The sequence below is a fragment of the Scophthalmus maximus genome, chromosome 14 (genome assembly GCF_022379125.1).
Source record: "Scophthalmus maximus strain ysfricsl-2021 chromosome 14, ASM2237912v1, whole genome shotgun sequence".
Classification (NCBI taxonomy): domain Eukaryota; kingdom Metazoa; phylum Chordata; class Actinopteri; order Pleuronectiformes; family Scophthalmidae; genus Scophthalmus; species Scophthalmus maximus.
The window spans coordinates 14138098-14164232 of record NC_061528.1 but is presented as its reverse complement, the minus strand read 5'-3'; the positions used below and the strand labels follow the sequence as shown (position 1 = coordinate 14164232).

The window sequence follows — 26135 nt, the reverse complement described above, 5'->3', positions numbered from 1 at the left end:
AAGAGAAGATGCAAAGAGTAAATTAGTGACGGAGGCTGTGACACCCACGTGGCACTTAATGACATGCTCCCAGTGCTGCTCCTTTCACTTTCCCATGCAGCTGTCAATCACAGAGGACTGCATTTCCCAGAAGGCCGCTTGACTGCCTCATCTCTGAGGGGTGTGTGTGTGTGTGTGTGTGTGTGTGTGTGTGTGTGTGTGTGTGTGTGTGTGCGTGCGTGCGTGCGTGTGTGTGTGTGTGTGTCTCCATCACTAACAAACAGAGAGGTGGGCCTGTGGGGCCACACTGACAGCTGCTATTACGACCCTGTCAGTGGAGGACACGATGGCATCCGAGGGCCTCAGTGGTAGAAAAGACCTAGTTTCCTGCATCGAACTGTATTCCCTTTAAAACACAGGGGAGGTCCAGGTTTGAGGAGAGGAGCAGCACTGGTTCCTGCGCGGAATGTAACGCTGTGATTCAGATGCGCCTGTTAACTTGTTAATACTCGTAAAAGATTAGTCCCTGTACATGCACTCAAGTGTACCTTTGAATAATTTTGAGTTACAGTGTCCGTTTCACACACACGTTATGCATCATACACATCGAATATAGACAGAAGTTAGTCTGCTTAGTTGACATGTCAAGCCGTTGAAAACACACAGTGACAACAACCTTAAAATGCATCACGTATACAGACCAATACACACAAGTCGAAGGCACCTATCAAGACGTGTCTTTTTTGCCCAGCTACAAACAGCAATGTTGCATTAGTAGTGGCAGCAACAAACATTCGCAGTGAGATAGATCACAATATTCTGTATGTTGTTAAAAACATGATATCACAGTTGCTTTTATTAAATGCAAGCAGAGGATTTAGTTTGCCAGAGCAGACAGAATAGCAGGGATTTTTGGAAACACCAGGAAATCACAGACTTTGCTTCACGTTGTGTTAATATAAAGGGATAGTTAACTCAAATCAAGTGATGCTTTAAATGTAAACTGCACAATCTATTGTGCTTTTCCTTGTGCTTTCCTTATATTGCTTTCCTAATATTTGTCTTTTGGCAGCATGCAATAATCGTTATCACTTTCCAAGTGTTCTTTACTTGTGTTTGGAGTAAGAGTTAACAGTGGCACTGAGCTGTCACTGAATATTAACTATCCCTTTACAGAGCGGACAAGTGAAAGCACATCAGTGGTTCTGGGGGAAGGGTTACTGCTCCCAGGCGCGGGGCCTCGGCCCTCATCGACCACCCACCATCCAGAGCCTGAGGAGGCGGAGAGGAGCAGGGCGTTAGAGAGTGGTGATCCCCATGGACGGCTCCCATTCTGGGCAAGTGGCGGGTGTGACGTGGACCTCCGTCAGGACCACTCTACTGAGACACAGCCAGGCCCACCAACATTAACATTAACACATTGAGCTGGACGACATCAATACATCTTTTTTTCTGTAGGATGGTATCTAAAGCAGTTAGTTAAATAGTTGTAATACATCAGGCAAAAGTGTGTGGTTTTAACCTATACAGTATAAATTGAACATTTATGCTACATTCAGGAAAGAAGATAGTCATAACTAATAATTAAGGTGACACGAAGAGTACAACTTTTACAAATTCAAAAAAGAGAACACACCATAAATCGTTTATGGTAAATAATAAATCAGACTTTAAAAAAAGATTAATCAAAAGCATAAATGAATCACTGCAAATATAACAGATTTTGGACGTATGTAAACAGAAAGTGGAGGGGACCTGATACCCAAAGGCCCCAAAGTGCCATGGCATTTGACAAGCAACAAAAATGAGACACAGTACAGCATTAACTGATGAGACAACAGTGCTAAGTTGAAATGAGTCAATATAATTTAATAGGGAGAGAAACTTGAGGTCATAAATATTAATAATAAAAATCTGCAATGCACTTTTCTAGCTTCACTGCAGCTCCATTCATATCTGCCTTTGAAACACTGACACACAATAATTAATCTCTGCTGTGCCCGTTCTGTTGAGTCGAAACACAAAATGGTTTAATACTTTTAAACCACTACCACCATCACACGTGTACCAATGAGTGTTCAGGATTTATTTTCCGCATCTTAATCATATCATAGGGCATTTTTATGTCAGCAAAGCCTCATAAATCATCCCAAGAGTGGACAATGATGGTGACATAACAATACAACACACAAGTGCAACTTGTAAAAAAACGAGAGGCGTGATTATAAATCAGAACCAGAGACAGTTAGTCGGCATAGAAACACACACACTCCCCATCACGAGACAGATTAGCAGTTGAAAGTTTCTTTCTACACTGTGTCACGTTGTTGACTCAACAATCCCCATCATCCCACAGCAATACCTCTTGTTTCCACCCCCCCCCCCCCCCCCCCCCAGTTTAGTTAACAGTGAACCCTGGTGTAAAATAATTTTTCATGAACAGAAACCAAACATACATAACCATTGCATCGACTTACATATACACATGGGAACGAGTAAATGTCTCGTTTGCGGTGTCGCTATGTTGAGTTGCTGAAAGAATACGGATACCGGGTGAGGTTGTGAGTATTCATGTGTTCTTGCAGCCTGTACCAGAGAGGCTTGATGGGTCCACCTTGATATACAAAGGAGCGCGAAGCCTAAAGACTCTGAATACACATGTACTGTACCACCTGCTTTTTATCACCCTGTTAAATGGCGGTTATCAGATGCCATCTGGGGAATAAAGATGTGGATTAGCAGGGTCCCGTTCCACCTCCTACTTGGCTCAGTCGGCTGCGTGCTGGACTTACATCATCATGGTTACAATAATAAACATGGGGCGTATCAGATGTATGCACAAAACACTACTTGAATAGGTTTAGGGAAAGATCATGGGGTGGATTAGGATAAGTACTCGGTACAGAGGAAACAAACAGCTGTTTGCCATTTGAAAAGTCCGATGATGTCATCAGGGTCGCCTCACTTTTGCTCCTGTCACAATTCCTACGGCCACCAGACGTTATGAAAGGTTAACTATGGATTTGCAATAAGGTGCTTGGGTGGACGATCTATATGGTTGTTGTCGTTTTTTGCGGGAGAAAATTTGCAACTTCTGGGCTGCTGGTAGGTGCAGTTCGCCCCTTCTAAAGCCTAATAATGGGAGCGATGACAACAGATAACGGCCATTTAATGGGGTGACAACATTCAAAGTGAGTGTCGGGTATTTGGCTGTGCAAAAGTAAATTGTCTGCTTGCTTACAATTGTCCATTGTCCGTCACTCCCGCAGTCGAATACCCAAAATGAACTTTGCATGCACTCTGGTCAGAAGAAGAAAAAACAGGTCAAACAACGGGGTATGTCCTCGTCAGTCGCTCCTATCCCCTCTTCGTAAAAGGACTTCAATTACTCCGGCTGATGAGTCAGCACACCGCGGCCAAGTATGATCACTGTTCCTCACAGGTCAGAGCCCTGCCAAGCCTTGTGCTGAATATCAAGGACGAGATTAAGACTGTACGAATCAATAGAGCAATCTATAGTGAGCGATGCATAGTCTCGGCCAAGGCTGCTAGCCTTGTAGCTGAGTTAGCCTTGGGTGCCCTGACTGCAGCCTTCAGTGGATTAATACTGCGGTGATCCAATTTAGCATCTAGATACACGAAAAAAAAAAAAGCAAAAAAAAAAGCATTGTAGACTGATATGATTTCTTCAGTGCAAGGTTATTCCGTCGCGGTTCACCTGTGATGTACTCTGTCAAATCCTAACGTGGATTTCCATCTGTTCCGCAATGTAAGCTTTACCTTTTTGTTTCGTAACGTGTTAGGTTTCATTAATTACAGGCATTTGTTGAATAAATAGCGTTATACACGTGCGGGGAAGCATGTGTTGGAATGGAGCTTACAAAAGAGGGAAACGATCGGAGGAAGAGCGAGAAAGAAATCTACAGTGTGGAGCCGTATAATTGCTGGAATTCAAAAAATGTGTCCTCCGCAGAAGAGCGCACGCACACTCCCTCCAGAGAGAGCTACACTTTGCTTTATGTTCCTTTGGGGTCTTTGGTATAAATCACTATTTAGCACTCTCCAAATAGCAGCCATATAATATTAAATGCAGTGATCAGTACAGAGCCACCAGTGTGGGAAGTTGCCTCTGGTAAAAAAAAATGTCATTGTCTTCTGTACTGGTTCTAGTACTGGGACTAGTTCCAGCACTTTTAAGTGTCACTTCTGTCCCGCCTCTGTATTGTTCTCAACTCCACAATTCATCGCCATTTAAAAGGACACACGTTTCAAGTGTCTTCTTTCGAACACATTCAGCACAACACCGTAAATGACTGCAGTATGGACGGCGTGCAGTTACAGCGGGCAGCAGCGCTGACCACCCTCTCCCAACTGCCCCAGCCGCTGCCGTCACCGCGGCGAACGGCTGCTTTGATCAGAATAATTTGAAATGTCCAATTATTTACCCAGTCACATTCCACATCAGTTAAACCAGCAGCAGGCCAACACAGCAAGAGCAGGCAGGAAGAAAGAGAGAACATTTCTGCACTTTTCTCTGGCAAAAAAAGGAAGGAAAAAAAGATATAATAAACAGAGTCAGGTGTAGTCAATAGTCTGCGGCCCTTGATTTTCTCGAGGAGCCGCACTCTGAACTGTAAGTTTGTTCATCATTACGATCTCCCAGTCTATTATGACCGTGCCTGGGATTCAAAATCCCTCTCAGCCTGGTCAGAACCTGATCCACGATCTGGGAACTTTTTTCTCATCTCCCCTTTACTGAGACACATTGATTCAATAAACCCTATGCTGAGACAAATACCCTTCATCTATATCATCATTTTTGGTATGTGCTCAAACTCTAACAAAAACCTTTGTAAATAAATAAGGACCTTTACCTATAATGATTGGGAGGAACAGAAATTTGATTGCATGACTATCTTTGCCTCTTTGCCAGCTACGTCCTTATTGCACTATTTCATCTTGTCGGATCTCGCCTCTCACTCCCATCCTCAACAGATTCTCTCTTGTTTCCTCGAGGAACTCACAATTCACTCCCTCTCCCTCTTTTTCTGTTTTCTGTTTCTCTATTTAGCTCTCACCTTCTCCCTCTGTGGTCCCACTTGCAACACTGAGAGCGTGGCTAAAGCCCTGCCATTGTGAGTTACCGTGAGTCTCATCTGGACACTTTTAGCAATGGCTCAATAGCTTTCTTTACTCTCTGAGAACAAGTGTGTGTGTGTGTGTGTGTGTGTGTGTGTTCATCACCAAGAGCCTCTCCAAATTCCTGGGCCTTGCCACGGGTACTCGGGCCCTGTAAACACTAATGAAATGAATTGGCAGAGAACCCTAATGTGTGTGTGTGTGTGTGTGTGTGTGTGTGTCTGCGTGTGTTGTTGCCTTACTCTGTGGAGGTTTTGGCCAGGGTGTCGCAGGAGCTGTAGCTGACCCCAGAGAAGGCCTCCTTGCAGGGCAAGGTCCTCATTCCATCCATCCAGTCACCCATCGTCCCCATCGAGGGAACCTCTGAACTGCTCCTGTCCAACAGCAAGTTGGCCGGCCTAAGAGGAGAGAAAGGAAGGGGTAGCATGTATCATTAGTCAGGGAGGACACTCATTTCTTTGAGTAATGACCAGTGGCGTCATCTCTTTGCAAAAATTTGAACATAGCATAGTTTAAGAAAAACAAAGCTGAGAGTCCCGTCAAACCTGACTTGTGGAGTGGGGGAGACATGAGAACCATGGACAGTGTTTGTACAGCGTTGATATTTTGAGTCTAGGCACTGACCTTGTCCTTAAGTACACACCAAGTGAGCACAGAGGAGAATGGGCAGTGAAAAAAATAAACTTCCCCCCAAGTGTGACTCTGCAGCCTCCAGGTGGAGGCCAGGATGGAAACAGGGTTTATGGAAGGCTTGGTGAGCAGCGACACCACCAGCAGCAGGATTATTTACAGGGAGCAGTGCAGAGGCATCACTGGCAGAACAAAAACTGCCTCGGGGCATTTATAAGAGTATAAGAGTAGCGCACATTTGGTTGTCTGCCTAAAATGTTGAGCAGGTCTTCCTCTATCGTCTTGCCTCTGCATTGCACTTAAAAATCGAATTGGCGCAGCTGTGGCAAAGGGAATGGAGCTGAATACAATAACTGTCACTGCATGATTTCTACACATTTATATATTTTGGTCGTAATTAGATTTGTGTCTATTTTGATGAAGAGTCTATATGTATTTTACCATGCAGTACATTGTTTGCATACTGTGCTTGTATATCTGTGCCGAACTTTAAAACCCAGACCAAACCCCCCAGCCCCCCCCCCCCCACACACACACACACACACACACACACACACACACACGCACGCACACACAGTATATAACATCACAATACCGTTGGGCTTTGAGTACGTGGGATTCAAGCGTCCACACAATGTTATTTAACATATTCAAGAACAACATTACTAACAAAAGCGGCATCGGTTTCTGTCTAATTTCATTACCGTTTCCTGCAGTACATGCACCATGCGGGCAAAATGCAATATAAGATTTGATTAGACTTGATGGTTTCAATTGGATCAAATCAAATTAAATGCACTGCGTTGGGCTTCAGAGTGCTCAGTCAACAGCAGAGGGTGAGGGAAAAGGCTGCAGGCACTGTTCTGACTGGCTCCGATGGATGTTCGCCGAGGATGGGGGAGGAGGAGGAAGCACAAGGGAGGTAGAAAGACACACGCAGAGCAAGAGAGGGAATATCTGAGCTGGAGAGTGGCCGGGAAAGTGGAGATGACAAAGACAGCAGTGTCTAATCTATGGTCTCGTGACTGACGCTGTGTTTTATACAAATATTGTTGTGGTGAAACACGTCCACATCACGGCAGGAAATGAGAAAAAATAACTAGGTCAAAGCACATTAGGTCTCTGGAACCCAATAATCCATTAAACGATACCCAGATCATGGTTCGATCACTTTGTGTGTTCATTTCCGAATTATTGAGTGGCCTTTAAAACTGGGTTGGAAAGGCACACACTTTTTCCTTTCTTCAGATAAGGACATGCTGCACCGAGATTGCAGATTAGACAAAGGCACCTGCTTCAAGAGAGGAACAAACACACATACGCACACAAGGGAAATAGAGCCCTGCGAACAAGCCGGGACGGGACAGGAGAGAAGACAGGGTAGTTCTCCCTCTGGGAATATTATTCATAGCCTTGTAAATAAATTCGATAGAATATCAGGGAGTCCTCTTCGGCCTGACTGATTTGGATTGGCAGGGACGTCGGGAGCCAGTGTGTGTGTGTGTTTGTGTGTGTGAAAATGTAAAGATACAATCAAATGGATGTTACAATAGAAAATCATCAAGCTCCCACCAAGCGACTATGTCAAAAGCACCACACTACGCCATCAAAAGTGAGATGACATCTCAAACAGAGGCAAGGGAAAGGGAAGATAAAAGGGGAGGAAAAAAAATAAAAAGATGGTGGAGTGGGTGTTGTTACAATTATTGAGTCTTTTCCTGCCAGATCAGAGGCCTGTCAAAATGCTGGGGCCCCCCAGGACCCCCTGGAGAGACTGGTTTGTAGAAAAAGGAGGGAATTGAGGGCTAGACAGTGGGGATATTTTGCTGTTTGAGGCGGTGGGGGGGTTGGGGGAGTGTGTGACTCTCCCTAAGAGGAATGAAAAAACGATTATATGGGGGGGGGGGGGTTAGGGCTGGTGTAAAGGAATGATTACAAGGATTGTAAGTGACAATCTTTTCATATAAATATAATTGGTGCAAAACGAGTTTGGATGAAAATGTATATATACCCAAAAAAGTCATTTTAACTTTTGGGATGTCGGGATACAAGTGTTCAGCTGATTATTGATCCTCTCCTCTTCTGTACCCTTTCTCTGATCTCGTCTCCCCCTTCATCCTCCGCTGTCTCTACCCCTCTTCTGGTCTCCTTCGAGGAGTAAACTGCAAATGACCTTGTTTCCCCTCCCTTATCATTTCTTTTGTTTCCTTTGTTGTTACACTTTCAGCAACATCTCGCGGCGGCAGCTCGGGAGAGACAAGATGATTGGAGGGAAAAACAGAGGGTTGTGATGGAGGGGAAAGTAAAGAGGAGAGAAAGCATCTGTCTGACGGCAGAAAGGGTTTTTTCAAAACCCCCTCGTGGACTTAACACCATAAAGCATCGCAGAAAACAACTGCTTGAACAGAGGGAAGTATAAATACACCGGAGAGTGAGTAAAATCCACCCCCCCTCCTCGTTTTCATTTCCCTTCCCTTCTTATGCTCAATCTTTCATTCTTTTGACCTCTAAATAACCAGGGCTGTGCAGTCTCCTGTTTTTAACGCTCTCGAGGGAGGAGTGAGGTGCACGAGGAGTCGACCGTGAACAGATTCATGTTGGTAGGACAGTGTGGGAGGAATCCACTTCTCCCTGTTACTGGGGCAATTCCCTGGGTGTCCATGGGAGAGGTAAGTCTGACGCACAGGGGCCGACGTCAGCCCCTTTTAATCGAAAATCTGATACGAGGCCATTAGGTGTCTTTCGCCACGGCTGGATACCATGAATATGATGTAGTTTTAATCAATACTACTTAGGTGGTCTGAGGGAGGCTATTAACCTAAATGTATTCAAGTGTGACATTTTGAATATGATTCCACTCAACAACGCATGATTCTTAATACAGATGCTTGATTTACATGTATCACTCGCCAGAGTTTCACTGTGGAGTTTCAGTGCTGTTGAATAGAGTTTTTGATTGAGTTCATTTCAGCTAATCTAATTCAAAAGTATTGGTCCTCAATGCTTGGAATCTAACTTGTCCCGTGTCCCGTTCCCAGTTTCCTATACCTCCCAAACCAAACCTTTTGTCATTTTTGATTCACACGACTAACATATTATGTTTCCCTGTAACGTGCCTCGTTTTATCCTCACAGCTTTGAATAAATATCTTTGTTCTTTAGCTCCATTAACTGGCTTCCTTTCACCGAAGGGAAACCTTCTTTCCCGGTCCCAATCTTACTCTACAGGCCAAGATACACACCAACACAGCTCTCGGCTCAGTTCCATCTGCGGCCGTGGCCCCCAGTCCAAAGTCCCCCTTACTCTGTCCTTTACCAGGAATCTGGTTAGCTGATATTTCAGCTCCAACCTCATTTCCAATCCAGCTGCTACTGAAAATGAACCAAAGACCCTAATATTCTCTGGACAGTTTGTTTAAAAATGACGTACGGTGAGGAGTAATATTATAAATTAGATTTGTTGTTTCCGCGTTCACATGGTCTTTTCATTATTCATTATGTCTTGAAAGGAGAAATGGTAATTGTATAAAAGCCCAAACCGACTCCATCTGTAGCAGTGCATTACTGACCACTGCACATTAATATTAACTGACATGTATTTAGCATGTGTCCTAGTTGTATTCAAGTTTGAGTGGTTGCAGCAATTGGCCTTCGTTGTTTAGCACGAAGGGAGACACTTCTTCAGTTTGAAAACAGGATAACCTGTGATCTCATACGTTTTAGACACCCTGTAAAGTCAGTGGGATTGACGGTGGCCTCTAACCCTGACTTGACTCCTGTTGGCCCCGTAATTAGTCTCTGACGGCCAACCTTGGCCCACTGACTCCAGTCCCTCTTCATCCACGCAGGGACACTAAACTCTGACCAGGTCCCACCCCCGAAGTCTCCAGATGCTCCACTCCGGTCCCAGGCTTTGGTCTGGGGACCGCGGAGGAGGGGGTCGCTCCACCCGCCAGCCAGGCCATCCCCGAGACAAACGAGGTGTGTGGAGCTGAGCGCAGCTGCTCCCGTTGTGCAACTGCCGCCACCACACACATACGCAGATACACACATGCACACACGGTTCTCATAAATCACTGCAGCCGCCTCTGTCGGCCAGCCTGTGCTCGCTCAGTGTTAAAAGGCAATCAGGAAAATTACATGCAAACTCCAAGGGACCTATTTTCACTTTCTTAAGAAATCATTAGTCAATGTTATGAGCTTTGACGTCTCCATAATACCATGGTCGTTTGCTGCAGACCGAGCGCTTGTCCCCCTCCCTGCCCAGAACTGACAACTGTACATGGGCAGCAGTGATTCCTAGTGGCCCCCTGGGACACAGTGGTTGTCCCAACAAAGGACAGAAGCACAAGGGGAGGGGGGAGTAGGGAGCAATACGTCATTACACTGTACTAGAATGATAAATATTCATTGAAATTGTTTAAGGTGAATATGGGGGGGGGGGGGGGGGGGGGGGTGTTGTTGATAAGTGGAGCCTATTATCTCATAACACCTGGCAAATATAGAAAGCAAGAACACAATGTTTATGTCGAGTTCGCAAGAGCAACATATACATCTAATATCTTTTTCATCTATGACTGTCTTATTATAGTCCATTACATTATAATGCGAAATTGAGCGCCATTCCTGGAAATTAAAACTGCAAAAGTCATCAGAATCCCAATGTATTATGATGACAGGGAAGACAGTCTTTTGATCTGCTATGAAAGGTATAATGCAAACAATATTACACCAGAAGGCAAAACATGTAATACCTGGATGTGGTGTTCGCTGTGATTTTGAGGCTGCCAGGGTTGCGGATGAGTTTATCCAGGATGCTGACTATCTGTTCAAACTTGGGCCGGTTGTTCCTCTCCTTCTGCCAGCAGTCCAACATCAGCTGGTAGAGGGTGGCCGGACAGTCCATGGGCGGGGGGAGGCGGTAACCCTCATCTACAGCTTTTATTACCTTGATGTATTTGGGAAAATACAAGATTGAAGAAATTATATATTCAGGTATCTCATTAGGTTTGATAACTTTTCTGACTCAAATGTTCTGTGTATTGTTACGCCCTTAGTGGTGCATTACACATATTGAAACTCAAATATATGTGCTAGGTGTATTATACAGACCTGAATGGAATTAAAAGATACTTTAGTTAAGATTTCAAAGACATGACGTCCATTTACAAAGCTCTGAAAATGAACTGAAACAGCTAATCTTCAGTTGCCAGAGCCTTTGCATACTTCCCTTGAATGAAACTGGTCAAATGTGCCAAGTTGGCCGCGCTGTTACAAGGTTGGGTGCACCACACATCCCTGCTAAAGGAAGTTAACTTGGCAACTTGGCAGTACTTACATCCTGATTGGACATCTCCCAGTAAGGCCGCTCCCCATATGACATCACTTCCCACAGTACAATGCCATAACTCCAAGCGTCGCTGGCTGATGTAAACTTCCTGTAGGCAATGGCCTCTGGTGCTGTCCACCGAATAGGGATCTTACCTCCCTGAGAGAGAGAGGAGGAGGGTGGGGTGGGGGGAGAGAGAGAGTGTCTCGTTACCCAATATTGCCACGCACCGTGGCTGCTCGCTTTACTCTTGTACATGACATTCATGAAAGAAATCAGACCTTCTGATCGCAGACGAATGTCCTGAAAAAGAACAAATGTGCTGAAATGTGGTACGAATGTGATGGTTTGTATATTACGAATGGACTGCAAGTTTAGACAGCATGGTCCTGAAATTGGGTGTAGCTGTATTCCGGTAAAATAAAATATCAAGGCACATGTTTATGTCACATGCAAAGGCCTAAATCTGTTAACCAATATGGGCTCTGTGGTTTGGCCCGAGCATGGCGATCTCAACCGCAGATCCGCAACTCTAACAGTTATCTGAAATACTATCGTGACCATTCCCTGTGGTGTGTGGAGGAGCTGCAGTGAAACCTGCTCCATGTCGCCTGCAGGAGCTGTTGAGTTGAGATAGACTTGCAATGGAAAATGTTCATGTTCCATTGATTCATTTTTTTCTTTCCCTCACTGGCTATTATAAACATTCTTAGAATCTGGGATTTGAAAATAGTCATACGAAGAAACTGAACATTGGTGTAACAAAAATATTGACCATGCACAGTTTTAATCAAAAAGTGTCGATATCAACCTTAAAGAAACAGAAGAAAAACCTGATAATCAAATCAATCCGACCTTCCCTGCATGAGCTGGGGTGGGACAAGTGAGGAAAACGGAGCTGAGGAAAGGAGGCCAATGGCAGCCAATGCTAACAGAGTCATTGGTGAAGTTACTCAGTATTTGCCTAGTTCTTTGCTGTCACACACACTCACACACACGGGACACACACACGGAACACACACACACACACACACACACACACACACACACACACACACACACACACACACACACACACACACACACACACACACACACACACACACACACACACACACACACACACACACACACACACACACACACACACACACACACAAACCTTAACAGTAAGTGAGAAATAGTGGAGACTTCCACTGAGGGCTGGATGAGAATCTGCCAGCATGTGTGGAGCGCTGTCAGTAACTGTAACGTGCCGGAGTTTATTATTCTGTTTTATGATTTTAGATTATTCTATATCCGGGAGAAACGGTACACTGACTGTTTATTTGACATGCAATACCCAGCCAGCAAATTACACTGTGTTTAAAGGAACTGCACGCATGGCCTAGACCACAGGGTCGTTTGATAGAAATGACCACACACACACACAGACATTCTGTGAAAAGGTACAGTTCAGTGGCGTGCCTGCTCGTTGTGCTTCCTGTTGTCACATGAGCATCAAAAAGTAAATCAAGTTAAAAACAACAATAGGTTGAGATGAGTTTACGTAATTACAAATCTGATTTAACTATATACCATCTGCAACCTTTCAAGATTTGAACTGTTTCCCCAAAAGCAAATGACCTCACCTCACAAGCTGACCACCTTTGCGGTATTTCTGTTCCTATGGTTTCTGTTAAGATTTTTTTTTTCTTTCTTTTCCAATGTTGTAAGAGTTGCAAGCTTGTGACCGTAAAACAAATTCTGCAGAGCATCAAAGTGTCATTCGATATCAAATCTAAGAATTGATGAGGACGTTGAGGGGGCGGACGGGTCAAGAGACCATTTGACCACACGAACACACAGAACTCCTTATCAACGTAATGCATTCCTTCATGGCACATGGTGCTTGGAGAGCTGCTCTCTGCAGCCTCCCACTTGGTGTATAGTGCAGCGGTGCAGGGAGGGGAAAGTTTTGTGGATTTATGTTGGTCTTATCACAACTCTGCTTTTATGTCGGTGTTGTTCTTTATTGCCACGGCAGGGGAATGCAGTGAGAGCAAGCGCTCTCAGCGGATTAATAAGGGATACGATACTGTATGCATGTTTGGGAGAAAGAGCCGGGGACAATGGAAGGTGTAAATGTGCAGTATTTTTGAGTTCACATTATTGACGTCGGGGCACGTAATTACAAGTGTTGCTGAATAGAGTTTCATATATTTCTTATTTTTTGTTTTGTTTTACGTAACATAGCATTTTAAGCATCATATTCCTCTTGTTCCCCAGAACTCTGCTCAACGTGTCTTTAGTTTGCATTCGTGCTCCAGCTCACCCTGGTGGTGTACGCGGCCTCCGGGTCGTCCTCCAGCACTCGTGACAGTCCGAAGTCTGACACTTTACACACCAGGTTGCTGTTGACCAGGATGTTTCGAGCCGCCAGGTCTCGGTGAACGTAGCCCATGTCCGACAGGTACTTCATGCCGGAGGCGATGCCGCGCAGCATGCCGACCAACTGGATTCCTGTGAACTGGGCATCGTGTTTCTACAAGAAAGACACAGAGAGAGGATAAATGAAAGGAAGAGAGGCATGCGCCGTTAATACCGCAATTTTATTGTATATGGAGTAGGACACAAAGTGAGTCTGACCTTTCTGGGTATTTGCATAACATGAAGCCTTTTTACATTAATATACACAGCATTTTCATTAACCTTTAAAAAACACCTTTGACATTCTGCACCTCAGCTTCATTTCAACTGTGAAATCCCACAGCCAGAGACACAGTAATGTATGGAAATTAGGATCAAACCAATACATAGCTGAAATTATCTTTTTAAATCAGCACATATGCTTCTGTCGACTACTCACATTATGCTTTTTTATTATATATTCATTGTTTGACTGTTGTTGTGATGACTATGAAAGTACTTCTTGTTTTTGTTACTGACCTGATTTACGTGACTTTTTGTTTGAGTTCTTCACAAGCATCCATGAATTTATACCTCTATAATTTTAGGGTTTTAGAGTGTCAGAGTGTCTGTACAGTTTTTCAGGGCTAGAAATACTGAAAATTCAAATTTCAAAAGCAAATGGGTGTTGATTTCAAGAAAGCATGCACTGCAATGCAAACCAATACCGATGTTTCATCCTTCCATGACACTCTCATCAAATTACTGAGAAATCTGGTCATAATGCAACTCCCCATTATTTTATTGTTCAGTTGCACAGTGGTTAGATACAACATGCACATTTTGTTCTGTGTGCATTGGCAAGTGCTTACAAGTAGGCCTATATGTTCTGTGATCCACTGCTGGTGCCTGGATGGGGAAGAAATATAAACAGTGGACATGCGAGTAGAGAAGAGAGCTTAGGGTGATACATTATCTATGGTATTTTTTCGCTCAGGTACTGCGCTTCACATTCATCTGTGAAATGAGGGTAAGATGAGTGTTTTCCTTTGAAAAACCAGCCAGGTCCGGCCCACCTCCCATTTCATCCCGAGCAATTAGTGGCCAGACCACCTGGCTTAGTCACTACAAAGCTTGGCAGATTCGGCACAACAGAGCGGGCTGCGGTGCATGTGCTATGAATTTGTGTGAGCGTGTTCGCATTGTATGACACATTTTCTATGATAAAGTGCAGGCCTCTCTCGAAATGTCGGGAATCAACAGCCACTCCTGGATGTGAGTTGATGCTGTGAAGACGCATGTGGAAAAACAGAAAAGGGCTAAAACAGGCATCAGCACACTTGCTTTCAGGCCAGTGTTGTGGCTTGGCTTTTGTCCTTTGGCTAATTTCAGTGGGTCAGGTCTATTCCTGATTCAGTAACAATAAGTAAGAGGCTGGGACATGGCAAGAATGAAATTCACTCCTACAGCCGGGAGAAGAGTGGGGATACAGACATTTAAACTGTAGAATATGATAGGCCCTAAATGGAGATTGCAGCTGAAACAGTCAGAATCAGCCTTCATCGCAAGAACGCCAATTACTGCACTTTTAATCGTGGGAGAAACTTTTTGCTATGTGAAACTGACAAATATATGTATATACAGTACATTTTTACTTTGATGCGAATGGAGGCACAAAAGATAGATTTGTTTGATGACGTTCAGACTTTGTGAAAGCAGAAGACAGCATTAACTTACGGCTATTTTAATTTTACTCTTTCTCCAGGATTTCATGGGTATTGTATTTAATGGTTTCAACACCTATTTGAATCCAATGTCACTATTGAGCAGTTGACAGATTGAGCCCTTCTAGACAGATGTCACTTTTTTAAATTTAAGAGCAAAGATTTACTGTACTGCTCTCCGGTGACGTTAGAATGCAGCTTGGTGACTTGTTTTCACCGCATTAAGGTGGTTGTCTGGTGTGAGTTACTTAATCTTCTGCACTTCCTCCAAAAATGTGTGTTTGTGTGTGTTTATTTGATTACATACTCTCAAGAAGCTGTCCAGGGATCCATTCTCCATGTATTCGGTGACAATCATCACGGGTTTACCTGTGACAAAAGAAGAAGATTCCCACTTATGGTCACATCATATCAGTTGTATTTCTCACAAAATGTGGACAATGAGTTTGCTGTTTGCTGTACGAAAGATCCCAATGCTTAAATATCACAACATATACTGTCAGATTTATTCTCTGAAACAGTCATAGGGAGTATTTAGGGAGGACTGTAACTCGACTTAAAGCAGATATACAGTACTGTACATGTACAGTACATGGGCCCTGATAGGGACCAGGTTGAACTTCTCTTTTATGGCTCTCTATGTCTCTCTCACTCACACACACACACACACACACACACACACACACACACACACACACACACACACACACACACACACACACACACACACACACACACACACACACACACACACACACACACACACACACACAAAGAGCAGAATGAAATGATCTTAGTCATAGTTTGTAGAGCCCCAGCAGGTCAGCTGTCAAAGTGTGACATCTTTATTTCTGTGCAAGACCTGGCTGTAAATCCACGCCGCCTGCAATCATCTGTACCTGATCAGACTATGGCTGACTCAAGGTTTATTACTGAGGAAAAAAGAAAAGGAAAAAAAATCTCTTTAAGAAACCTTTAAATCAGCCATTGTTAAATGAACAGCATCGGTGTCAGAACTTGTTTGTGTCCCAGATGGCTTTGTTCTCCCTGCTTCACTGCCGCCTCACCACCGGCTGTACGCGTCTTCTCCATTTTATTCTGATTAATGTTGCCTCCTCCCTCCTCCCCCTGCCTACTCTCATTCTCTACCTACCTTTTCTGTATCGCCCTACCTTTCCTTTTTTACTTTGTATTCTTCCTGCATGTATTGTGAACCATCCCCACATCTGGTGAGACAGACTCTTTTTTCAGGAATGACATGAGTTGAGTGGAGAGCGTGATGGAATCCGTTGTCAAAAGAAATAAATCTATTACTCTCATTGGACAAAAAATAAACATTTCCAATGACTCAATATCTTTAATAAAATGAACACAGATCTGAACAAAGCAGCTGTGCGTGTGAAGTACAGTTCAAAATGTCCCTATGAGTCAGAGACTGACATAAAAAAGTAATTCTTTAAATTAAATGAATAGATTGTCTCGCTATAGATGCAAAACTTTCTCTGTAAGTCAGAGAAAAAAAAACAACCTCAGTATTTAAACACAATAAGTTGCAGACAGGAACACACACACACACACACACACACACACACACACACACACACACACACACACACTCGGCCCACCCTTCTCTCCTCTTCCCTCTTTTGCTATGTTCCGAACATTGGCAGAAAAGATAAAGGCCCCCGAGCCCCCTTTTAACGGGATTGTGTATGTGTGAGTGTAAGAGAAAAGAGTTCATGTGTGTGTGTGTGCGTGTGTGTGCCAGCAAATGCGCAGCCTGTGGATCAGCCAAAAGCAGCAGCAAGGTAAATGGGGTGTGAAAGTCTCAGGATTATTAAGAATTAACAGGAGCAGCTTAATAAATCACCCAACCGCTGTGTGTGTCGTGGGGGGATGTGTGTGTGTGTGTGTGTGTGTGTGTGTGTGTGTGTGTGTGTAGGTTTGTGTGAGAGCATATCAAATGGTCCTCTTAAAACTTTGTCCTGCACTCGTACTGCTAAAACTCATGCATGTGTTCAGGGTTTCCCTCTAAATGTAATGTACGCTCGCTCGCTCGCTCGCACACACGCACACACACACACACACACACAAAATCCTGTCCTTTCCTGTCCTTCACAAAGTTGCTGTTTATTCAGATAAACAGTCATTTTTTTCCTCATAAAATATATAATTTAAAAAAGTAGAACATCTGCTAAAGAACAGTCAACTGAGGACTAACTGCTTGTTTCACTGTATTAATTTTCACCATTCACTAATGAAAACTATGTAATACAATTTCATAATCCAATGATTAACTTTGCTCCTGAGAAGGAAGTGATAGCTCTCAGGCCTGTCACTGATGACTCAGATTGATGAATCTCAAGTGTCTCAACTGCTCACTAAAACGTTCGGTGTTGAGCAAGCTAAACGGAGATAGAATCCAAGACCTATTTAATCAAAAGAATACGGTTACAATACCGATCTCCGTCCATTTTTCACCGCACACGTTGAGATCCTATGTTAGTAATACTGTTTTTGATTAAAAGAAGTCATGCCAATGAGTCGTGGAAGGCAAATTTTAGAGTCGGGAAGCAATTAGGGTACCGAGATTATGCAAGAGAAGGGGAAAAAGAAACAATGGGGGAAAAAAGAACAAATGAGACAAAATAAAAGGAACCGAAAATTGAGGACAATAAAGTGAGGGGAAGTTCTCCAGGTATTTTATTCCACTCTTTAGAATAACATGGCAGAACTACTTAACGAGCCCGGCGCCGCAGGGAGAGATAGGGGCCTGGCCCGTTTCTCAGCGACAAAGTTCAGACTCATTATTTCCCTTTTTCTGCAGTCATTCCTTTTTAAAGAGGCCTTCTGTGTGCTAATGATAGTCTTATAAAGAGGCCCAGAGGGCCGCGAGTCAGAGATATGGATTTATGGATTCATACCCGCTTTGGACACAGCCTTTGATCAAAGCACATTGATCTGCAGAGATTTACACCATGGCAACTCAATAAAACTCCTGTGCTCTTTCACAGAAGTGTCAGCCACTTCAGAGCCATTTGTCAAAGACAATTGCAAATCCGGAATCGGTAAAATGACTCGCTGGAGATGTTAGATGTGTGACGGAATGGGAATACAAATTATCTCTGTTCTTTCTTTCTCCGTTCCTATTATGCTTTCCTCTGCTCTATTCTATTCTCTAGCTGAAACTTAATTTGTTAAACATTATTGCCAACTGCCTCATGTTTGCGATGCAATTTAATGAAGTACTTGACCAAAAATGTTAGTGATTTAAGTGAGATTGAGTAACTGATCTCAGTCGATTTCACAGAGAAAGTTCCCCATTAGGTCATGAGTGATGCATGCACTTACTGCGTGTCACCACCCCCTCCAGCCTGATGATGTTGGGGTGGTCAAACTGTCCCATGATCGACGCCTCAGCGAGGAAGTCCCGCCGTTGCTTGTCTGTGTATCCTCCTTTCAGGGTCTTGATGGCCACACAGATCTCCTTCTTGCTGGGCAGCTTCAGGCGACCACTGCACACCTCGCCAAACTCGCCTGAGTGATAAAATCATGGAGGGGGCAATAGAACACAATGAAAAATCTCTAAATAATGACCAACATCAGAAACACTATAGAAATACCGTATCACCATATCGTAAGTAGGGAAGAAATGGTCCAGATGTTTGTCCGTGTGTAAGTGCATGAGAAATTAAGCCGCATATGCTTGAAGGGTGTCTGTTATGAGAAGATAATATTTGAAGTTTCATATTTTATTTCTCCAGAGAACTTGTCCATCTTTAATTAATTATCTAAGGTTTAACAAGGAACTGACTCTGAACTGATTGAAAGAAAAGGAAATGCATTAAACTTGGTCTTAGCTTGAATTCCACAGCTTGGGATCCGTAAAATATCTATCTTATCTTATCTTATCTTATTTTATCTTATCTTATTTTATCTTATCTTATTCTCATAACTGAGTCCATTCGGATTGAGGATTGTGCTAACTATACACCAGTTGCCTCCACTGTAGAGATTAGGGAAACAAGGACTACAGAAAAAAGGAACCTTAAGAAAAAAGCATTATCTCACTCTTGGCAATCAGGAAACCTATTTATTGGTTTTGTAAGGGAAATCATGGCATAAATCAGTGTTAGGACCAGTAACTATGAAACAGACTACTTTGAATTGGATCCACCGGAATCCAACGGTTTTAATGACAACCCCGAAGTGAACCGACAGCATGGTGACCTTTCAACTCTCCTTCTATGTCAAATTTACAAGCAGTGTGACTTAACGTCCACTCTGGGAGCAATCAATTAGTATTCCTTGCCAATGTGTGGAGATGTGTGTGTGTGTGTTTATTTCAGCTCCCACTTGACTGTGTGTTCACCAAGGCCTGTAAGCTTTGTAGTCAGGCTGGCCACTTCAAAGGCAGCCAGCCATGTTACAGCTGGTGACGGGGATTTGGCCGGACTGCGGAGGATGAGTGGAGTGTGTACATCTTGCCCATGTGTTTGTGTGCGTTGCTCCATAGCGTAAATGCATATTGAGTGTGCTCATGCGTGGTGATGTCAGCGCTAAGACATGTGCAGATCTCCCTCGGTCTTGGACAATCGTTTCCCATAGCAGCTCTGGATCAGAGAGCATGGGTCAAACCTTGGACTCGAAGGAACGGGGTCTGGAAAAACTTAGCCTAAAATAATTACAGCCTGTCCAAACACCAAGAGCATGCCTGTCCTTCCCTGCCCCGCTCCGTTCCTCTGGCCCTCAGCAGTGGACAGACGAGCCAGGCCAACGCGCCTTTTTTCATGTGGTCACTCCGAGAAAGAAGATCCCGGTTTAATGAGGCTTGATTAGGGGCGCTCGCTCCTTTCCTGTTCTGAGCAGAGCTAGGTATCCAACTTTGATCAGAAAGTCTGACCCGTGTAAGAGCATGCAGCGTGTGTTCTGTCTTCTAACACAATCACCGATTGGCAAGCGGATCAAAGTCTTGTTACATGTTTAATGAAGACAGATGGGGGCTGAGGCAGGGATGGGGAAAGAAGAGGTGTGTTGTATGTTGTTCAGAATGCAATTACAGTACGACTTCATAAAAATCCCGTACAGTATATGGGCCTACCCTGCATTGAAGTTGACGGACAGAGATGTTTATAATGTAAACATTATATATTATTATAAGATTTAATATTCAACTCGAATTGTTCTTATCTTATCTACATGGATATAAAACCCTGGGAACATTTTAATGCTTTCATGCGGAGTGACCCAGGGAGATTTCTCTGCTGTTTTTTCTATGATAACAATATTATCATCATTTTGTCTTTGTTGAAATCCTCCATCTAAAGTTTGTTTTGAGACGGAAATTAAGGCTATTAATTCCTATTAAATAAGATATGATGTTCCTGAACACGATTTCACAGTCAGTTTCCAGAAAGGATAAAAAAAAAAATAGACTAATTGTACAATGTACTGCTCAGCCAGTTGAAAGTATGAAGATACACTCAAACAAATCAGACTCCTAGCTTTCTACTGTGTACATTAGCCTTCTTCAGTCTGAAGTGTGGGTAAAGCTCAAACTCTCTTGGTTATGCAAATATGATAAAGATACTTTAAAACTATAATTTCATTATTATGAATTCCTTTTTTATTGAATCTAATAGCTTCAAAGTTAGAAAGAAAATGTTCCATACTGCTGTCTACTTTTTTTAACCTGCAACACACTTAATATAGCTGTCATGTGTGTCTTAGAACTTTTCTTTCCCTCTTGCCTGCCTTCTTTGCTGTGAGAAATCAAAATACCACCTTCGAAAAAAGATCATGATAAGTGATTCCCACATGAAATCAGTGTAGTGTTGATAGATTCTACAGTGAAACACAAATACTGCACAAGAGAAGTGACCGACACTGACCTCTTCATATCTGACATCTTTTTTCTTTCTTTTTAAAAGCCAATATCCACCCATGCCTCACTCCAACCCTCGAAAATATATGATTGGCCTCGGATATGTGCTATGAAATACGCATTGGGGAGTGTACAGCATAATTCCAGCGTGGACTCAGGTATTAGACTCCCAGCCGTCCTGGCAGCTTCACAGAGCGGAGAGCTGGAGGGACTCTGGAGACCGGCCTGCACTTGTGTGCGCGCTGTGCTTCAGTCTCATCTATACTGCCGGCACTTGACATGAATCTCAATGCTCAACTTATCAGGAGAGTAGAGGAGAGCAGAGGAGAGAAGAGGAGAGGAGACTAGCTTTACGGATGCAACAATGAGATTAAGTTTAAGATTAGAACTCTACACTCTACAGGAAGGAGAGAGGGTGTTGTGTGTCCAACAATTTCTACCGTATGTGCACAAAACACCATCTCGCCCTCCACTGTAGATTTGATTGAATAGAAGGGACCTTAAGATGGAGCATTGGGTGTTTGTTTCTCATTCCCAGCTGGGCTGTATATGTCATATAGTTATATAGCCAGCTGCTATGAAAATGAATACATATAGAAATTCTACATGCACCTAACTTCCGAGGGGAAAGGAAGAAACCTTTACTTTTCTTAATCAGTTTCTATTCTCATACTGACCTCTGTTTCCTGCATTGTTAAACTTTTTGCATTGATGACTGAGGCAAACTGGAGTTGTCCTGATCCAAATGTATTTTAATCTATGTCCTCAATTTATTCTCTGAGGTGACAGCCAATTGCCAAAACTTCAGATATTTCCGTGAGAAAACAAAATAGACAAATTTGTTTCGAAAAATTTGGCATTTTTGCCTGCCTCGAATAATCTATAAGGTTTCTGTACACGCAGCAAAGTCTGATCGAGATCTCTTTGGTCCCATCTCACCTGCTCCCACAACTTTGTCAATGGCGATACAGGATGCTTCCAGCTCTTTGGCGAACTCGTGCACAGCCTGGCTCGGGTCCTCGTATGTGTGGGGGTCCACGTAGGTCCTGATCCCCGGCAGACGCACTGCAGCAGCAGAGAGTAGGGTAGCATCTGTTGATGAACATTCAAAAACTCCAGTCCCTCTGTGTGTGTGTGTGTTTGTGCATATGTCCTCTGAATGTGTTAATGACTTTAAACTTTGTAAGGACATCACTTTTGTAGTGATATAGTTGTGGCAGCACCACATGGTGTGCGGACATTTCTCGTCATCTGATTTCCGTCGCTTTCATAGTTCTGTGTACTTTCCAAATTGGTCCGGGTAAAACTGCTTTCGAGGTGTTAAAAGTAAATCTCAGTTTGTAAAATCCGGGCCAGATGCACACAGAGTCATTAACAGGCAGCTTATTTTTGATGCATGACAAACAGTTACAGAGGAAGAATGACTCAAACCATGTGACTGGTCTAGAGGTAAGTCAGTAGGTTGAAACCACAAAATAGCTTTGGCTAAACTTGAGAATTCATGCACATAAAAGAAGCTGCTGCTTCACGGCCAGTATGAATAGGAGGAACAATCACAGTGACCAAAAAAAAACAAAACTGTTCAATCTACATATGTGAGCATGATTCATAGACAGACATGAAAACTGTGAACCTATTCTTTGAGTAATAAAATTGTGTTTTACTATCCCCCTGTGCAGGTTTTTATGCTCTGCATCTGACCCATCCTGGCTATTCAGGGAGGAGTGGACAGATGCTGTTCGGTGCCTGGGGAGTTGTGGGGCTAATGACTAAAGGTCAAGGTTAAAGGTAGGAGTACGCCCAATAAATAACCCATCACGTATGAATAAAGGAGAACAAGGAGTAAAGCTGATGAAAAGAGTATGACAGTTGAGTGTGGGGAACATTTTTAAACCTGTTGCACTGCTGTGTTGGCCCACATCAGGGGGTAAGATCTTACCTTGGCTCTTATACACGCTGGTCAAATTTTAACATTTTTTCATCACTGGTCATAAACGTATCAGCTGAGATGACTTATCTCTGGAGCAAACCCTCAAATTAGGGATTGTTTCAACCTTAATTCTCAGCTCTAGCTGGCTTCTAAAGAACGTCTGAACTTGTTGCCTTTCTGAATGAAGCCTTTAGGATTTGTTTGCAAATGGACCGAGAAACCCCTTTCTCAAAATGGTCTCGGTCCGATGGCTGTCGTCTCATATGACCAAGCGAGCCAAAGTAGAGGGGAAACCACTTTGAGCATGGAAGTCTCAGCTCTTAAATAACCATCACTGGTTTAGTGGTGTGAAAAATGCTCGGAGAGAGACATCCCCCCCGAATGTAACTATCAAACTACCTGTACTCTTCTACTCAGTGAATAGTATAGTGCAGAGAGGATAGGGGATCGAACCGGGCCGGGGGAAAACAGGGTCTAATACTTACAGTGGCCGTTGCCAAAGTGCAGTCTTTTCTCATCAGGATGTTTGGATTTGCTGTGGCAACAAAACCTGCCAATCCAAACAGAGAAAGGTCAGAAATAGTGTCACATCTCCCAATAAGCTGAGGCCAGGCCTGGAGGCAAGTGAGAGCTGTGTGTGTGTGTGTGTGTGTGTGTGTGTGTATGTGTGTGTGTGTGTGTCTGTGTGTGTGTGTGTCTGTGTGTGTGTGTGTGTGTGTGTGTGTGTGTCTGTGTGTGTGTGTCTGTGTGTGTGTGTGTGTGTGTATGTGTGTGTGTGTGTGTGTGTGTGTGTCTGTGTGTGTGTGTGTCTGTGTGTGTGTGTCTGTGTGTGTGTGTGTGTGTGTGTAATCCCAGCTCTTATAAGCCAAGAGAGGATCAGTAAGTCTTATAATGAGCCATGGATTTATACTCTCTCTGAACAGTACTGACTGCCAACTTCAGCCACACACAACGACGCGCGCACACACACACACACACACGCGCACACACACACACACACACACACACACACACACACACAGATACACACGCATACACACAGATACACACGCACACACATGATTCTTTGAATTCACCTCTGAACATACTCACACACCTAAATACAGCTCTAATAATGTGTTTTACAGGAGCCACAGAAGACATAAGGGGAATGACATACCAGGTGAAACATTTGCAGAGAAGTGGTAAATGGTCATTTTTGTAAAATACACATACAATCAGCTTTCAGTAACTTTCATCAGAGAGCAAAGTGGCCGCTGTGATTGCAAGAGACGGCGCTCAAACTTGAGAAGGGAGCCAACACAGACCTGCCAATCAGGACGTAGAGCAGCACGGTGAGCAGGATGATGGCCACGGCAGAGGAGATGGCGATGAGAACAACCTGGCTGCTCTCGCTTGAGATAGAGAAGGCTGCTGGAAAGACCGACAGCAAAAGGTAATAAGTGAATCAATTCATCAACATACACATATTCGTTTAATTCAACAGTGGTTCCAATACCAGCATACAAAAGTTGCTCAAAACTACACACAACTTAGGAGGTAATTGTACATTTTCACTTTAGCCTTTGATTTACAAAGAATGGCACATGAGAGGTTTATCAAACTCCATAATTGACCTTTGAAACAAAGTTCAAACTCTAAGGATTTTAAATATGAAAACTGCTGTCAAACTTATGCTATGTTGCCACAGAGGATGATATATTTCTGCCAGTATATGCCAAGAGATTTAAATTTGGCCAGTTTCACGGAAAACTGATCCCTCAAAATGAAAGACTGGTGTTCTTGCTTTGGAGTACAAAACCTTTCTAAACATTTATTAGACCACCAGACACAAATAATCTTCTTTGAAACCCTGCAGGGCATAAAAAAAACCATGTGGTTTCATAATGGTAACAATACTTTGCTATTCCTCGTCAGTTATTTTATATGAAAGGACAGCATTGGCTTTTTGTCTAATCTGCAAATCCAAGGTATCAGCAGTAAATGAATTTACATCAGAGTTTTCTACTCGGCGCTACGCTTACAGTCGGGGCTGGTCTCGAACTGGAAGCTGGGGCTGCTTGCTCCATATCCCGCAGCGGTGCGAGCTCTGATCTGCAGCAGGTAGGCAGTGTTGGGCTTCAAACTGTTCAGAGTCACGTTACAACCCCGAGCACGGAGGATGGTGTAGCTGGTCTCCTGCTCCTCCTGCAGGGAGGACAAAAGAAAGACACATGCAGATAAAAAGATTAAATATTTGTCAGAACGACAAAAAAATAACAATTTCGTCCAGGTCGGAACAATTACTGAACATTACCTACATATACGGTGCAGCACGTGCCTCATGTGCGAGCACACACACCCTCCAATCTGATGAGTTATGCCCGTCATATTTTATGACTTCTCTCCTACTGATCTCCACTGATAAAGCAACAGGAGGATTTACACACCGGGTCTGCATTTGGCACATTGCTTCCAGATGTGGAGGGAGGAAAAGGAGAGAGGGCAGTGGGTCGATGCAGAAGAGAAAAGACAGAAATGAGCCCTTATGGTTTTGCCTCTGTGCAGTGACGTTTTCACAGTTAGGAAAATAGGAGGGTCCAATCGGGTCATGTTGTTGGAATTTCTTTTTTCGTTAGAACTTTCGTTTTTTCTCCATTGTATTTAAGATTGAACACAGAGGTGACAGCTTCTGGGAAGAAGCTGTTTTTCTGTCTGAACATATATTTTTGTGCTGTGGTCTGTGCTCCATAGCTGCCATGGTTAAATATGGGTGTCGCCAGAGAGATGCATTCGATAAATTAAACAAAAATATAATCAGAGAAGCTAATGGACAACATATTTTGCATAAGTACTGTACCGCACATACAATGGTGATTGTATTGTATCCTCTTGAGTTACACACCATTTGCTACCAAAACAAACATATTATTATACACAATAATGCATAGCATCATATTTATGATGCGTTATATTTAAATATATGTATGATTTAGCCTTTTACTTATTTTGTTTTATTTTTCCATATCCATAAGAGAAGTGCTTTTAACACAGAGATGTTAAAAAAAATCCCCAGGGGACGAAACCAGCCTTTTAGGGACATAAATTATGTCAACAAATGTTGCGTTTCTCTGGCTGTGCCCATTTGTACTGT

At 43.3% G+C, this 26135-nt stretch overlaps 1 protein-coding gene across 6 annotated transcripts in view; it reads right to left on the bottom strand.

Annotated features, from left to right (window-relative positions):
• The window catches only part of epha3 (eph receptor A3), a 126389-nt gene that overhangs the window by 2949 nt on the left and 97305 nt on the right, over positions 1-26135 (bottom strand). For 2 of the 6 annotated variants that reach the window (XM_047337211.1, XM_035603836.2), the window contains 10 exons: positions 25027-25189; positions 24310-24412; positions 23488-23552; positions 22012-22137; positions 18540-18725; positions 15496-15557; positions 13391-13600; positions 11086-11235; positions 10502-10695; positions 5361-5516 (listed from right to left, as the gene is read on the bottom strand). In XM_047337211.1, the coding sequence (XP_047193167.1) occupies positions 5361-5516; positions 10502-10695; positions 11086-11235; positions 13391-13600; positions 15496-15557; positions 18540-18725; positions 22012-22137; positions 23488-23552; positions 24310-24412; positions 25027-25189 (1415 nt within the window). Of the gene's footprint in view, positions 1-1241; positions 1360-5360; positions 5517-10501; positions 10696-11085; positions 11236-13390; positions 13601-15495; positions 15558-18539; positions 18726-22011; positions 22138-23487; positions 23553-24309; positions 24416-25026; positions 25190-26135 lie in introns of all 6 variants that reach the window. The other 4 variants (XM_035603834.2, XM_035603835.2, XM_035603838.2 and 1 more) reach the window with 3 other exon arrangements.